The 16,457-nt window shown below is 42.3% G+C and overlaps 2 protein-coding genes and 1 pseudogene across 2 annotated transcripts in view; 2 read left to right on the top strand and 1 right to left on the bottom strand.

The window, feature by feature from the left end:
* Nucleotides 1–16,457, bottom strand: part of FRMPD4 (FERM and PDZ domain containing 4) — a 648,285-nt gene that overhangs the window by 550,488 nt on the left and 81,340 nt on the right. The gene's annotated exons all lie outside the window — the stretch shown is intronic.
* Nucleotides 4,494–4,981, top strand: LOC110147393 (thymosin beta-4). Its single transcript, XM_070462604.1, has one exon. It carries the CDS (start codon nt 4,519–4,521, stop codon nt 4,651–4,653), a length of 135 nt encoding a protein of 44 aa, XP_070318705.1. The 5' UTR covers nt 4,494–4,518; the 3' UTR covers nt 4,654–4,981.
* LOC139033434 (Y-box-binding protein 1 pseudogene) lies at nt 5,134–6,310 on the top strand (annotated as a pseudogene).

A 16,457-nucleotide genomic window follows, 5' to 3' on the forward strand; every position in this document is an offset into this window, starting at 1 on the left:
AGGCTCCTGTTTCCATGGGATTTTCCAGGCAAGAATACTGGAGTGGGTTGCCATTCCCTACTGCAGGCGATCTTCCTGACCCAGCGATCGAATGTGTGTCTCTTGCATCTCTTGTAATGGGAGGCAGATTCTTTACCACTGTGCCACCTGCGAATTCCTATCCAATTATTGGTAGACCTCCTAAAGTATCAGCTGATCTGAGAGCTCAGACTCCAGCGATATTCCTACCATCTCCTCATTATCACTTAATATTAAACTCTTTAGAGTGCTCATGTGACTGTTCAGCTCGTCCCTTTTTCCTTCTGGGCAGCTAGACCATATTTCCCAGCATGCCTGGCCATTGGGTGCGGCCACATGAGAGATTAAAAGCCGTGAAATAGAGGTGAAAGTGCTGACTTGGCTTGCGCAGTTTTCCATTATCCTCATTGACTGACTAAAGGTAAAGAATTCCAAGGGCTTGCAGAAAGATGGAGTCACAAGATGGAAAGATCCTGGGTCTCTGAGTGACCATGTGAAAACCTCACCAACCCACTTTGTACTGGAACACAAAGAAACTACTTTTATATGAATCTTCTGTAAATTTTAGGTTGGCTGTTACAGCAGTCAGTCGACCCTGCCCAGTACATTGGAAGAGGAAACTGTAGTCAACAAGACCTTTAACAGCACAGAACCTGGAGCCAAATGATGTGTGTTTGAATCTGACTTTTGCTACTTTTGACCTGTGAGACCTTAACCAAATTTAGCTAAATAGCGTGTCTCAGTTTCCTCTGACATAAAACTGCTGTAATAAGTATACTTAGCTCCCAAGTGTGTTACGAGATTTAATACATATAAATTAGCTAGCCTGACGTCTCACCTGTCATGAGCATCAATAACAGCTATTCTGAGGCTGAGAGTGGAACACCAATTATGCATATGCTGAAATACATACTGATGCTAATGATACAAGGACAGGCTTTGTCACTAAGTCCAGGTCTTCTCCAGGGCCCTCCCCTCAGCATAAAATGTCATCAGTCTTTGACCCAGAGATGAGTAACGCTGGCGAATCCATACAGCACAGGAATGGAATATGTTATGAGGCTTGGATATGATGGTATTGCCTGAGAACCACACACACAGTTCAGTTTCAACTTGTGCCAGATTGAGAGGGTTCCCAAATATCTGTACTCTGTGAGGGATTCATCTCCTGAGGGTCCCACCACCTACCATTATACCATGGCAGAACGAGGGAAAGTTGGAACACGCATGGATCACCTTACTCAAAGTCACTTTGCCAAGGTGAAGTGGTTCTCCAATCATTTTGCTTCAGGACTCCTAATACACTTTTAAAATTACTGAATGACCTAAAAAATCATTTTTTTTTGACCACTCCGAGCAGCATGTGGGATCTTAGTTCTCTAACCAGGAATCAAACTGGAGCCCCTGCAGTGGAAGCACAGGGTCTTAACCGGTGGACTGCCAAGGAAGTTCCTCGGAAGTCTTTTGTTTGTACGAAAACGTGTATTGGTATTTACTATATTAGAAATCAAAACTGGAACGTGTTTAAATATTCATTTTTTAAAATAAGAACAATAAGCCCATTACATGGCAAAAGTGAAAGTCAAAGTCGCTCAGTCATGTCCGACTCTTTGGGCCCCCATGACTATACAGCCCATGGAATTTTTGAGGCCAGAATACTGGAGTGGGTAGACTTTCCCTTCTCCAGGGGATCTTCCCAACCCAGGTCTTCCACATCCAGGCAGATTCTTTACCAGCTGAGCCACAAGGGAAGCCCAAGAACACTGGAGTAGGTAGCCTATCCCTTCTCCAGGGGATCTTCCCCACCCAGGAACTGAACCGGGGTCTCCTGCATTGTAGGCAGATTCTTTACCAACTGAGTTTTAAGGTTACACAAATAATATTTTAAGTGAAAAAGAACTGTATTTCCAAAAGAAAAAATTAATAAAAAGAATAGGACTGTTTTATAGTTTTGAAAATCTCTTTAAGATCTGGCTTAAAGAAGCCAGCTGGATTCTCATATCTGCTTTTGCATTCAATCTGTGAGATATCACACACTATGTAGCCTCCAGAAAACTCCACCAGGCATTCGTGAGAGAATGAGATTGAAAAAAGCAAATAAAATCTTAGTATTACTATAAAAGTAATTTTGACCTTGCAGCCCCCCTGAAGGAGTTTTGGAGACCCTCAGGACCCCAAACGACATTTCAAGTAGAAGTGGTAGGCCATGCCTCAGTGCCCAAGGCTTGCTCAGTTCTAAATGGTTCTCACTATTGGGCTGTAGGACTTGCGATCTGAATTGACTATATTTTCTTGTAAGTAATCATACATTATTGTATCTTGAAGTAGATGAGGTATATACATTGTCTTCATTTGAAGGAGAAATTAAGGCACAAAGAATTTATTTGTTCATCCAAGGTCATACAGTAAAATTCTCTGAAATTCCAGCCTTGAGTTATCTTCCACCCAATCAAAATTCTTACCTGGCCTTGATACTACACTGAAATGTCTACTTAGTTCACTCTTGGGTTGGTAAATACAGATAATTTGAGGATAGTGATAAATACAGATAATCTGAGTAGAGTACATCTTTCACAGGTGACCTCAGCTCTTGTCCAATCAAACTTGAGGCTATACTTAGCATTTTCTATGCATCCTAACAGAGATCCAATTCCCTGACTCAATAACAGAGACAGATACTTGGTGACAATTTTCTGGCGAAATCTTGAGGGAGGGGGTTGATAAAGATGACTCACACTACACATTACTTACAGGAAAGTCTGTTAATTCCTCTAACTGAAATTTCCATCATTATTTCCACCTTTCTGGTCACTTCATCTGTCCTTCTCTCTTTTCTCACCTTGTCACTAGAATCTAACTCACTTCATTATGAAGGAAAATTTAGCTTTCACCCTTAGTTCATAATTCCCACTCTACAAAAGAAAACTCAGTTATTGGTGACTATTGCTGCTCCTTTGAATGCCCCTTAGAGAGCACAATTCATTTGGCCACATCTGGAATCATTCACTAAGAAAAATATGATGACAAAAGTTTTTTTACTTCTGTCTTTCATTTCAACTGAGTTTCACAAAACTAACCTTAGGCTCATAGAGCTTGAGGCAATCTCAACAAAGTCCTCTAATTTATACTCCTGTGAGTATGATACCACATATCTGCTCCTATAAATACATTTATGAAAAGTGAAAAAGAAAGTGAAAGTCGCTCAGTCATGTCCAACACCATGGACTATACAGTCCATGGAATTCTCCAGGCCAGAATACTGGAGTGGGGAGCCTTTCCCTTCTCCAGGGGATCGTCCCAACCCAAGGATCGAAACCAGGTCTCCCGCATGGAGACCTGGCTGATCTTTACCAGCTGAGCCACAAGGGAAGCCCAAATACCTTTATACATCTTATATAAATAGAGACCATGAATTTCTGCGAGCCTAAAAGGTTGAGTTTATGCTGTCATGAAAATCTATATTCTATTGCATATTATATCAGGGCAATAGAGGTGATCTCACTATATCTCTATTTCACCTTCACATGTTTGGAGAAATTCTCACATCATTAGTATCTTCTCTAGGCTAAATAAGCATTAATTTGAAACTCACATGCTATTTTATTTCTCTTTTATAATTTCCTCAGTTTTGCATTGTTGTTGTTCAGTTGCTAAGTTGTGTCTGACTCTTTGTGACCCCATGGACTGCAGCACTCCAGGCTTCCTTGTTCTTCACCATCTCCCTGAGTTTGCTCAAACTCATGCCCACTGAGCCAGTGATGTCATCCAATCATCTCATTCTCTGTCATCCCCTTCTGCTGCCTTCAGTCTAGACCCCCTCAACTTCTTCCATACGCTCTTTTAAATTTGTAGGCCAAAATTGCACTGAACTTCTAATAAGGTTGATTTTTTAACCATGTAATATATGATATATATGACTGTAAGAACTAGTTCATAATTTTTCCTCATTTTCTATTGATGATATCAGTAACATGACAATTTTAAGATTAATGATTCTTTTTCCATATCATAGTGAACTAGCTATTAAAATTAGAAGAAGGCAAAGGAACAGCCCTGGGGTGTTATTCTTTTTTTATATTACTCAATGAAGATTCTCAAATATATATATAACACTCAACTTTTTTACAGTGGAAGCTTGGGGACCTATGTGTGACTCACTCAAAACATCCTTGAACAAACAGCACCAAGTGTTTATTTTTATAATGTGTGCCCCCAGCCCCACAGTGCTGTGGACCAAGGATGTACACTTGGCCTAATGTCAACCATCATATCAAATTCAAAGTTTAGCCAAATGCCTTCCCTTGAAAATCTGCAATCAGCCAACAGTGGATGATGGATTAAGTCAGTAAAGTCATGTGAATTGGGCCCCTTTAAGCCCTTTACAAGTAGTAAGCATCTTTGGAGAGCAGAGACCAAGAAAAGCAGAGATGGGACTCTGCGGCGGCCACAGCGCAGACCAGACTTCGCTCGCTCGCAGCTCGCTCCGCGCCCTCTGCAACAATGTCTGACAAGCCCGATATGGCTGAGATTGAGAAGTTCGATAAGTCGAAATTGAAGAAAACGGAAACGCAAGAGAAAAACCCACTGCCTTCGAAAGAAACGATTGAACAGGAGAAGCAAGCAGGCGAGTCGTAATGAAGCGTGCGCCGCCAGTATGCACTGTACATTCCACAAGCATTGCCTTCTTATTTTACTTCTTTTAGCTGTTTAACTTTGTAAGATGCAAAGAGGTTGGATCGAGTTTAAATGACTGTGCTACCCCTTTTCACATCAAAGAATGGAGAACTACTGACAACGTAGGCCGCGCCTGCCTCTCCCATCTGCCTATGTGGCTGGCAGGGAAGGAAAAGAACTTGCATGTTGGTGAAGGAGGAAGCTGGGTGGGACGACAGTGAAATCTAGAGTTAAAAAGCTGGTCCAAGGTGTTCTGCGGGCTGTAAAATGCAGTTTAATCAGAGTGCCATTTTTTTTGTTGTTGTTCAAATGGTTTTAATTATTGGAATGCACAATTTTTTTAATATGCAAATAAAAAGTTTTAAAACCTGAAAAAAAAAAAAAGAAAAGCAGAGATGGGAGAGGTGTTGCAGTTGTTGATAAAGAGTTAAAGAGAGTTCGATCGGTAGCGGGAGCGGAGAGCGGACCCCAGAGAGCCCTGAGCAGCCCCACCGCCGCCGCCGGCCTAGTTACCATCACACCCCGGGAGGAGCCGCAGCTGCCGCAGCCGGCCCCAGTCACCATCACCGCAACTATGAGCAGCGAGGCCGAGACCCAGCAGCCGCCCGCCGCCCCCGCCCTCAGCGCTGCCGACACCAAGCCCGGCACGACGGGCAGCGGCGCAGGGAGCGGCGGCCCGGGCGGCCTCACATCGGCGGCGCCTGCCGGCGGGGACAAGAAGGTCATCGCAACGAAGGTTTTGGGAACAGTAAAATGGTTCAATGTAAGGAACGGATATGGTTTCATCAACAGGAATGACACCAAGGAAGATGTATTTGTACACCAGACTGCCATAAAGAAGAATAACCCCAGGAAGTACCTTCGCAGTGTAGGAGATGGAGAGACTGTGGAGTTTGATGTTGTTGAAGGAGAAAAGGGTGCGGAGGCAGCAAATGTTACAGGCCCTGGTGGAGTTCCAGTGCAAGGCAGTAAATACGCAGCAGACCGTAACCATTATAGGCGCTATCCACGTCGCAGGGGTCCTCCACGCAATTACCAGCAGAATTACCAGAATAGTGAGAGTGGGGAAAAGAATGAGGGATCGGAGAGCGCTCCCGAAGGCCAGGCCCAACAGCGCCGGCCCTACCGCAGGCGGAGGTTCCCACCTTACTACATGCGGAGACCCTATGGGCGTCGACCACAGTACTCCAACCCTCCTGTGCAGGGAGAAGTGATGGAGGGTGCTGACAACCAGGGTGCAGGAGAACAAGGTAGACCAGTGAGACAGAATATGTATCGGGGTTATAGACCAAGATTCCGCAGGGGCCCTCCTCGCCAAAGACAGCCCAGAGAGGACGGCAATGAAGAAGATAAGGAAAATCAAGGAGATGAGACCCAAGGTCAGCAACCACCTCAACGTCGGTACCGCCGCAACTTCAATTACCGACGCAGACGCCCAGAAAACCCTAAACCACAAGATGGCAAAGAGACAAAAGCAGCCGATCCACCAGCTGAGAATTCGTCCGCTCCCGAGGCTGAGCAGGGCGGGGCTGAGTAAATGCCGGCTTACCATCTCTACCATCATCCGGTTTAGTCATCCAACAAGAAGAAATGAATATGAAATTCCAGCAATAAGAAATGAACAAAAGATTGGAGCTGAAGACCTTAAGTGCTTGCTTTTTGCCTGTTGACCAGATAACTAGAACTATCTGCATTATCTATGCAGCATGGGGTTTTTATTATTTTTACCTAAAGACGTCTCTTTTTGGTAATGACAAACGTGTTTTTTTAAAAAAAAGCCTGTTTTTTCTCAATACACCTTTAAAGGTTTTTAAATTGTTTCATATCTGGTCAAGTTGAGATTTTTAAGAACCTCATTTTTAATTTGTAATAAAAGTTTACAGCTTGATTTTTTCAAAAAAAAAAGTCAACAAACTGCAAGCACCTGTTAATAAAGGTCTTAAATAATTAAAAAAAAAAAAAAAAAGAGTTAAAGAGAAAAAAAGATATTTCAATCTCAGCATCTTCTTCCATTCTCAAGAAGCTTGGCCACTTTCTGACTCCTGTGCCTGAGTGATTGCATAGTATAAATGTACTACAACTCCCTTCTTTCCATGAGCTAGTCTGAGGTTTCTAGCTCTTGCAACCAAACAATTCCTAGCCAAGACCATATTTGCCATCCAATGAAGACTTAGGTTTGCCCTGGAAATGAACAGAGATCATTGTGTCATTTTTGAGATTGCATCCAAGTACTGCATTTCAGACTCTTTTGTTGACTGTGATGGCTACTCCATTTCTTCTAAAGGATTCCTGCCCACAGTAGTAGATATAATGGTCATCTGAGTTAAATTCACCCATTCCAGTCCATCTTAGTTCACTGATTCCTAGAATGTCGATGTTCACTCTTGTCATCTCCTGTTTGATCACTTCCAATTTGCCCTTGATTCATGGACCTAACATTCCAGGTTCCTATGCAATATTGTTCTTTACAGCATCGAACCTTGCTTCTATCACCAGTCCCATCCACAACTGGGTGTTGTTTTTGCTTTGGCTCCATCCCTTCATTCTTTCTGGAGTTATTTCTCCACTGATCTCCAGTAGCACATTGGGCACCTACCGACCTGGGGAGTTCATCTTTGAGTGCCCTGTCTTTTGCCTTTGACTGTGTGGATCACAATAAACTGTGGAAAATTCTGAAAGAGATGGGAATACCAGACCACCTGACCTGCCTCTTGAGAAACCTGTATGCAGGTCAGGAACCAACAGTTAGAACTGGACATGGAACAACAGACTGGTTCCAAACAGGAAAAGGAGTACGTCAAGGCTGTATATTGTCACCCTGCTTATTTAACTTATATGCGGAGTACATCATGAGAAATGCTGGGCTGGATGAAGCACAAGCTGGAATCAAGATTGCCAGGAGAAATATCAATAACCTCAGATATGCAGATGACACCACCCTTATGGCAGAAAGTGAAGAAGAACTAAAGAGCCTCTTGATGAAAGTGAAAGAGGAGACTGAAAAAGTTGGCTTAAAGCCAACTTAGATCTTAGATCTTAGAAAACTAAGATCATGGCATCTGGTCCCATCACCTCATGGGAAATAGATGGAGAGACAGTGGAAACAGTGGCTGACTTTATTTTTCTGGACTCCAAAATCACTGCAGATGGTGATTGCAGCCATGAAATTAAAAGACGCTTACTCCTTGGAAGGAAAGTTATGATCAACCTAGATAGCATATTAAAAAGCAGAGACATTACTTTGTCAACAAAGGTCCATCTAGTCAAGGCTATGGTTTTTCCAGTGGTCATGTATGGATGTGAGAGTTGGACTGTGAAGAAAGCTGAGTGCCAAAGAATTGATGCTTTTGAACTGTGGTGTTGAAGACTCTTGAGAGTCCCTTGGACTGCAAGGAGATCCAACCAGTCCATCCTAAAGGAAATCAGTCCTGAATATTCATTGGAAGGACTGATGTTGAAACTGAAACTCCAATACTTTGGCCATCTGATGCAAAGAGCTGACTCATTTGAAAAGACCCCAATGCTGGGAAAGATTGAGGGTAGGAGGAGAAGGGGATGACAGAGGATGAGATGGTTGGATGGCATCACCGACTCAATGGACATGGGTTTGGGTAGACTCCAGGAGTTGGTGATGGACAGGGAGGCCTGGTGTGCTGTGGTTCATGGGGTCACAAAGAGTTGGACACAACTGAGTGACTGAATGAACTGAACTGAAGACTTAGGTAAGGTAGGCACGATGCTCCAAGTGTGACACAGCCCTGGACATCCAAGCCAACCCTGCTCCACCTCCACTCCTCAGTGGCAGATGGTCTCAGACACACAAGAGGCCTTTCTGCTTCCAATGACAATGCCGATGCTCCATCACCATCTTGGAAATGGTTTTGCTTGTTACTAAGTTTTTTTCCAGTAGTCATGTATGGATGTGAGAGTTGGACTGTAAAGAAAGCTGAGCATCGAAGAATTGATGCTTTTGAATTGTGGTGTTGGAGAAGACTCTTGAGAGTCCCTTGGACTGCAAGGAGATCCAACCAGTCCATTCTAAAGGAAATCAGTCCTGAATGTTCATTGGAAGGACTGATGTTGAAGCTGAAACTCCAATACTTTGGCCACCTGATATGAAGAGCTGACTCATTTGAAAAGACCCTGATGCTGGGAAAGATTGAGGACAGAGAGAGAAGGGGACGACAGAGGATGAGATGGTTGGATAGCATCACTGACTCGATGGACATGGGTTTGGGTAAACTCCGGGAGTTGGTGATGGACAGGGAGGCCTGGCATGCTGCAGTCCATGGGGTTGCAAAGAGTTGGACATGACTGACTGACTGAACTGAACTGAAGTTTGTTAATAGCCAGCAGTGACCTACTGTGAACCTTTATATTTTTTAAAATAAAAAGTATTCAGCAATTCGGTATAAAAAAGGGAAAGAAGGTGGAGGTAAGAATACTTCTTGTCTTCCTTGCTGTCCACTCAAGTGTATACTTAACAGGCTAATTATTGGTTCTTGATGAGGAGAGTCCCAGTGGATAATTCCACTTACTAGTATGGGGACAAGGCAATAATGGACTGTAAGAATGAGAATTAGGAAAGAGTGAGTATTTAGGTTAAAGAGAGTCAAGCAGACTTTTGGAAGGAGGTAGATTTTGAAGTGGTACTAGGGGTTTGAGAAATCAATAATAATTAAGAAAAAAAGTGAACACTGTAATTCACTGTTTGCTTACTCTTCCTAACCACTGTATGTGGGCTTTATTGAGAATAAGAGTATTTAAAACATGAAAAAAAGAATTATCCAGGTGAAATGTGATGTGGGGAGCAGGAAAAGCAGTAAATATGGCTTACGATGTTCAGGAAACAAAATAATTGGAACGTGCATATTGGGAGGATCATTTGGTAAGATCTGACAATGAATTTTTTAAGTCAGTAATACAGGTTGCAGCGAGGGAAGGGTGGTAGGTATAGCACAAGAAACAGAGCATGTCCAGAAGAGCACCATCTCTGAGTGCAGTGAAGGAGGCGTGCTGGATTGAGACTATGGGGCCAAACTATGGGAGACCTGGAGTGCTAGGCTCATGAGGTTAACTTAACCTCAAAGCCAGTTGGTATGATATTTATAAGAGGAATGATAATGTGTCCTTCTGTTTTGGGTAAAAATTGATCTGGGTTCAGTATCATTTAAGGGGAGAGCATGAAAGAGGCAGCATGAAGAGATGACTACAGGAATGAGGGCTGAGATGATAAAATACTAGACGAGGAGGGTGGGCATGAAATGTAAAGAAAGGAGAGTCTGAGTGATGCTGAAAATAAAGACTGATGTGTGTGGTGACTCTTTTGATACAGGGAAAAAAGAAAATGGACAAATTTCAAAGGTTATTCATCTGATTAATCATTCAACAAACATATACAGCAATAAATACATACTCTCTGGTACTGTATTAGTAGAGCACGGTCTTATTTGCTAGCACCCAAAACTGAATCTAGCTATCTCAGGTGTAGAAGGAATGGATCATAATGCCAGGGGCTCACAGCATCAGTGAGAACTCAGAGAATGAGGCTTAGAAATTTGGCAGATCCAAAATTGCCTTGTAGCAGTCTTTCTAACCTGAGTTTCATGAGAAAATTAAGTTCTACCACCCTAGAGCATGCATTATATACAGTATAGTGACTTAACTCCTCTCCTATGCATCTAAAATGGCACTAGTCATAGAGTATCTTTGGCAGAATTGAGAAATCTGTGACTCAAATCAGTTTCACTTTCTCTGCCTCAAATGAGGTACCCTACTTGAGAAATCACAATGGTGTGATCACTCACCTAGAGCCAGACATCCTGGAAGGTGAATTCAAGTGGGCCTTCGAATGGATCACTATGAACAAAGCTCATGGAGGTGGTGGAATTCCAGTTGAGCTATTTCAAATCCTGAAAAGATGATGCTGTGAAAGTGCTGCACTCAATATGCCAGCAAATTTGGAAAACTCAGCAGTGGCCACAGGACTGGAAAAGGTCAGTTTTCATTCCAATCCCTAAGAAAGGCAATGCCAAAGAATGCTCAAACTACCGCACAATTGCACTCATCTCACACGCTAGTAAAGTAATGCTCAAAATTCTCCAAGCCAGGCTTCAGCAATACGTGAACTGAGAACTTCCAGATGTTCAAGCTGGTTTTTAGAAAAGGCAGAGGAACCAGAGATCAAATTGCCAACATCTGCTGGATCATCGAAAAAGCAAGAGAGTTCCAGAAAAACATCTATTTCTGCTTTATTGACTATACCAAAGCCTTTGACTGTGTGGATCACAATAAACTGTGGAAAATTCTGAAAGAGATGGGAATACCAGACCACCTGACCTGCCTCTTGAGAAACCTGTATGCAAGTCAGGAAGCAACAGTTAGAACTGGACATGGAACAACAGATTGGTTCCAAATAGGAAAAGGAGTACGTCAAGGCTGTATATTGTCACCCTGCTTATTTAACTTATATGCAGAGTACATCATGAGAAATACTGGGCTGGATGAAGCACAAGCTGGAATCAAGATTGCCGGGAGAAATATCAATAACCTCAGATATGCAGATGACACCACCCTTATGGCAGAAAGTGAAGAGGAACTAAAGAGCTTCTTGATGAAAGTGAAAGAGGAGAGTGAAAAAGCTGGCTTAAAACTCAACATTCAAAAAACTAAGATCATGGCATCTGGTCCCATCACTTCATGGCAAATAGATGGGGAGACAGTGGAAATAGTGTCAGACTTTATTTTTTTGGGCTCCAAAATCACTGCAGATGGTGATTGCAGCCATGAAATTAAAAGACGCTTACTCCCTGGAAGGAAAGTTATGACCAACCTAGATAGCATATTAAAAAGCAGAGACGTTACTTTGCCAACAAAGGTCCATCTGGTCAAGGCTATGGTTTTTCCAGTGGCCATGTATGGATGTGAGAGTTGGACTGTGAAGAAAGCTGAGCACTGAAAAATTGATGCTTTTGAACTATGGTGTTGGAGAAGACTCTTGAGAGTCTCTTAGACTGCAAGGAGATCCAACCAGTCCATCCTGAAGGAGGTAAGTCCTGGGTGTTCATTGGAAGGACTGATGCTGAAGCTGAAACTCCAGTACTTTGGCCACCTCATGCAAAGAGTTGACTCGTTGGAAAAGACCCTGATGCTGGGAGGGATTGGGGGCAGGAGGAGAAGGGGACGACAGAGGATGAGATGGCTGGATGGCATCACCGACTCGATGGGCATGAGTTTGAGTAAACTCCGGGAGTTTGTGATGGACAGGGAGGCCTGGCGTGCTGCGATTCATGGGGTCACAAAGAGTTGGACACGACTGAGTGACTGAACTGAACTGAACTTGAGAAAGCCTGGCTGGGGGCTGAGCAGAAGTCACCACAAGATGGTCTTGGCCACACACTATTCATTGCCTTTGTTCCCATGTGTGCTTAGTCACTCAACTGTGTCTGATTCTTTGTGACCCCATGGACTGTAGCCCACCAGGCTCCTCTGTCCATGGGAATTCTCCAGGCAAGAATACTGGAGTGGGTTGCCATGCCTTCCTCCAGGGGATCTTCCCAACCCAGGGATCAAACCCAGGTCTCTCTGCATTGCAGGCAGATTCTTTACCATCTAAGCCACAAGGGAAGCCCTTTGTTCCCATATTATTACTCGTTTGCTTAAGATTTAAAATTCCAGGAGCATGGAGAGAGTTCAAGTATATGGGAAGGCTTTTAAAAAAATTTATTTATTTTAATTGGAGGCTAATTACTTTACAGTATTGTAGTGGTTTTTGCCATACATTGACATGAATCAGCCATGGGTGTACATGTGTCCCCCATCCTGAACCCCCTTCCCACCTCCCTCCCCATCCCATCCCTCTGGGTCATCCCAGTGCACCAGCCCTGAGCACCTGTCTCATGCATCCAACCTGGACTGGCTATCTGTTTCACATATGATAATATACATGTTTCAACGCTATTCTTTCGAATCATCCCACCCTCACCTTCTCCCACAGAGTCCAAAAGTCTGTTTTTTTATCTCTGTGTCTCTTTTGCTGTCTCGCATATAAGGTCATCATTACCATCTTTCTAAATTCCATATATATGCATTAATATACTGTATTGGTGTTTTTCTTTCTGACTTACTTCACTCTGTATAATAGGCTCCAGTTTCATCCACCTCATTAGAACTGATTCAAATGCATTCTTTTTAATGGCTGAGTAATATTCCATTGTGTATATGTACCACAGCTTTCTTATCCATTCATCTGTCAATGGACATCTAGGTTGCTTCCATGTCCTGACTATTATAAACAGCACTACGATGAACACTGGGGTACACGTGTCTCTTTCATTTCTGGTTTCCTTGGTGTGTATGCCCAGCAGTGGGATTGCTGGGTCATATGGCAGTTCTCTTTGCAGTTTTTTAGGGAATCTCCACACTGTTCTCCATAGTGGCTGTACTAGTTTACATTCTCACCAACAGTGTAAGAGGGTTCCCTTTTCTCTACACCCTCTCCAGCATTTATTGTTTGTAGACTTTTTGATAGCAGCCATTCTGACCAGTGTGAGATGGTACCTCATTATGGTTTTGATTTGCATTTCTCTGATAATGAGTGATGTTGAGCATCTTTTCATGTGTTTGTTAGCCATCTGTATGTCTTCTTTGGAGAAATGTCTGTTTAGTTCTTTGGCCCATTTTATGATTGGGTCATTTATTTTTCTGGAATTGAGCTGCAGGAGCTGCTTGTATATTTTTGAGATTAATTCTTTGTCAGTTGGGGAAGGCTTTTTTAAAAGATGCTTTAAAATTGATCTTGAAAAAAATCAGTGGGGGCTTGCAAGTCCTGCCAAAAGGAGATCATCAAGTGGAAAGTCAGAAGGTTGAAAGGGCTTGGTTGACCTGTTTTGGAGATGACATCACGGGCAAAGTGGCTGGGGATGTGAGACTGGGGCTGAGGGCAGAAGATGAGATGGGAAATGTGAGCAGGCCTTGAAGGTCTGTTCTAACAAAGAGTTTAGACTTTATCCTCTAGGTCCTGAAAAATTACTGAAGTTAGCAAAGTTTTAGAGTGACAAGATCAGACTTTGTTTGTCACAATAGGAATACTGATGAGGGATAAGTTATAAGAAGGAAAGACTCAAAGAGTAAGGAAACTACTATATACATGATATGTCAGCAGCAGCGGGCTATTCATCGCTGAGCCAAAGTACATAAATCAAGACCCAGAAATGTTTAAATGACTACTGTAGACTAGCACAACTTGCAAGGGCAGAGTGAGGATTGAAATTGCCAGGGAGCAAGGACACCATCCAGGAATGAATTGAAATCATCCAGGTGATAAACGATAAGGTTTCACAACAAAGGAGTGGGAGTGGCAGTGGGGAAAAGACATTGTAGGAATGATACCAGGCTAAGGAACTGGTCAAGAGTTAACCTTGAGCCAAGAGCATGACTGGGTTACGTGCGACAAAAAGGCACTATCTGAAGTCAGTGGGGAAGAGAGCAAAGGGGCCAGCATTGGAGGATACTCAGAGTTAGGGGATGGAAAGAGGAAAGGCGTCAACAGAAGGATGGGGCAAAAAGAAAATGTCACAACACCATGGGGTTGGGGGGCAACACTGGAGGAAGGGGACACTTAAGATAGAGAAAGGAATCTCAAAAACAAGAAACAACTATCCCAAAGGGGATACATCTCTTCTCCCTGAAATCCCTCAGAGCCCAGGCTCACTAAAAACAAAACCAAACCACTTCTTCAATCTTGTTCATATGACAGAGAATAACCTCATCTTTCTTTTTCTTTGTGCTAGCTTCTTTTCATCAAAGTCTTATTTACTCTCTGGGGTATTTATTCTTACATTGTGAAAAGTATACTGGAGATAATTAGTTATAACCATATTGCTTGGCCTCGTCTACTACCTTTAGGAATATATTCCAAGGAATCACTTAAAAATGTGTTCAAGACTGGTTATACCCATAGTGCCATAGTGTAAACAAACAGAGCAAAATCAAACAGAAAAGACACCCAGTAAGTGAGCACAGCTGGGACATGGTTCCATGTACTATGCTCCAACATTTTACTGCACTGTGGATCCAGCAGATACACAGAAAATTTACATGGATTAAAGGAAAAGAAAAAAATAAACCTTGAATGTACCAGCACAAGAATTGGAAAGGGATCATAGAATCTTACAGAAAAAATAAGATTACATTCTAAAGTTATTTTGGACTTTGATTATCTATTAACATAGTTAAAAGGTGCATGCTCAGTCAGGTGTGACTCTGTGTGACCCCATGGACTGTAACCCACTGGACTCCTCTGTCCATGGGATTTTCCAGGCAAGAATACTGGAGTAGGTTGCCATTTCCTACTCCAGGGGATCTTCCTGACCCAGGGATTGAACCCACATCTCCTGTGTCTCCTGCATTGGCAGGCAGGGGATTCTTTACCACTGACCCACCAGGGAAGCCATTAACATAGTTATTTGTGTTTATTTTAAAGATGGCTAGATGGTGAAATATAAACCAGTTATTTGTCATATGTTAGTACATTGAGAAAAGAAATTTCATTCGTTGGATTAAATTGCCACAGATAATATAGTTAAATGTAATTGATTAAAAAAAGATCTTGTATAATGTACTTGATGGGGTTTGGACAAACTACGGGGTACTATTACCAGGTACTACCGGGTACTACCGTGCACTATAGTACTACTAGGTACTATTTACTACCCGAAAATATGGCACCTTGGTAGATTGACTGTTTTAACCTGAAGGAATTTGAGCAACTCCTGGCAGAAGCAGGAAGGTGACTATGGCCTCCGCCTGAAACAGGTCATAAGATGCTCATGTCAGAGGCCCCCTCCTCATATTTCAAGGAAAGGAACACTCTGATCCTCTAAAAGCTGAAAAGAATCTGAACAAACGGGCCTTGCTAAGCTCCCCTAGCTTACTACAATTACTTCTTGCACCTTTAACCAGTCATATTTCTCCATGACTGTCCAATCTTCATCAAGGCTAGCAACCAAATACACAGGTCTAATTATTTCTTTGGTTTTTCATTTCCTTATGAAGGCTCTTGTATCATGTAAAACTTACACCAAATAAATTTGGAGGATGTTTTCCTGTTCATTTGTCTGTCTCAGTTTACTTTTCAGGCCCAGCCAGGGACACTGAGAGGGTTAAGGAAAACTTTTTTCTCCCCTACATATTCTTACAAGCACAAAGTCAAAATGCCCTGGTGCAAAAATATTTCAATTTTAAAAAGAGGAGATTAAAATAAGAATGAGTACTTAAAGACTAAAAATATCCTTTTCTAAGCTTTTCAGGAAAGTAATATAGGGAAACAGCAAAGAATAAGAACTACTCTGAAAGCGAGAGATTTATTTATTCATTTATTGTGAAATGGGAATTCATGTTTATTTGATACTAGCCATGAGAACTATAACAAAACATTCTCTAGAACAGCAGAAGCACACAATTAAAAAAAAAAAAAAGCTTTGAGCCTATTTCCTATTCCCAAACACATACAGAAAAAAAAAATTCACAGAAACAGTGAACAAGGGAAAACAGTTCAAATTTAAGAAAGACAAAGATGAATATTCTGAAAAACAAGAAGAGTGACAGTTGAGCGGAAGGAAGAAAAATGAATAACAGGAGGAAAAAACACTGCAGAAAGTCTCTGTAGCATATAATAGGCTGTAGGAAAGAAGATATTTTAAAGGTGAACTTGACTGAGAACAAGAGTATGTGAAAGAGAATTCCCAGTTGGTAGTATAACAAAA

Source organism: Odocoileus virginianus, unplaced genomic scaffold (assembly GCF_023699985.2).
Source record: "Odocoileus virginianus isolate 20LAN1187 ecotype Illinois unplaced genomic scaffold, Ovbor_1.2 Unplaced_Scaffold_6, whole genome shotgun sequence".
Lineage (NCBI taxonomy): Eukaryota > Metazoa > Chordata > Mammalia > Artiodactyla > Cervidae > Odocoileus > Odocoileus virginianus.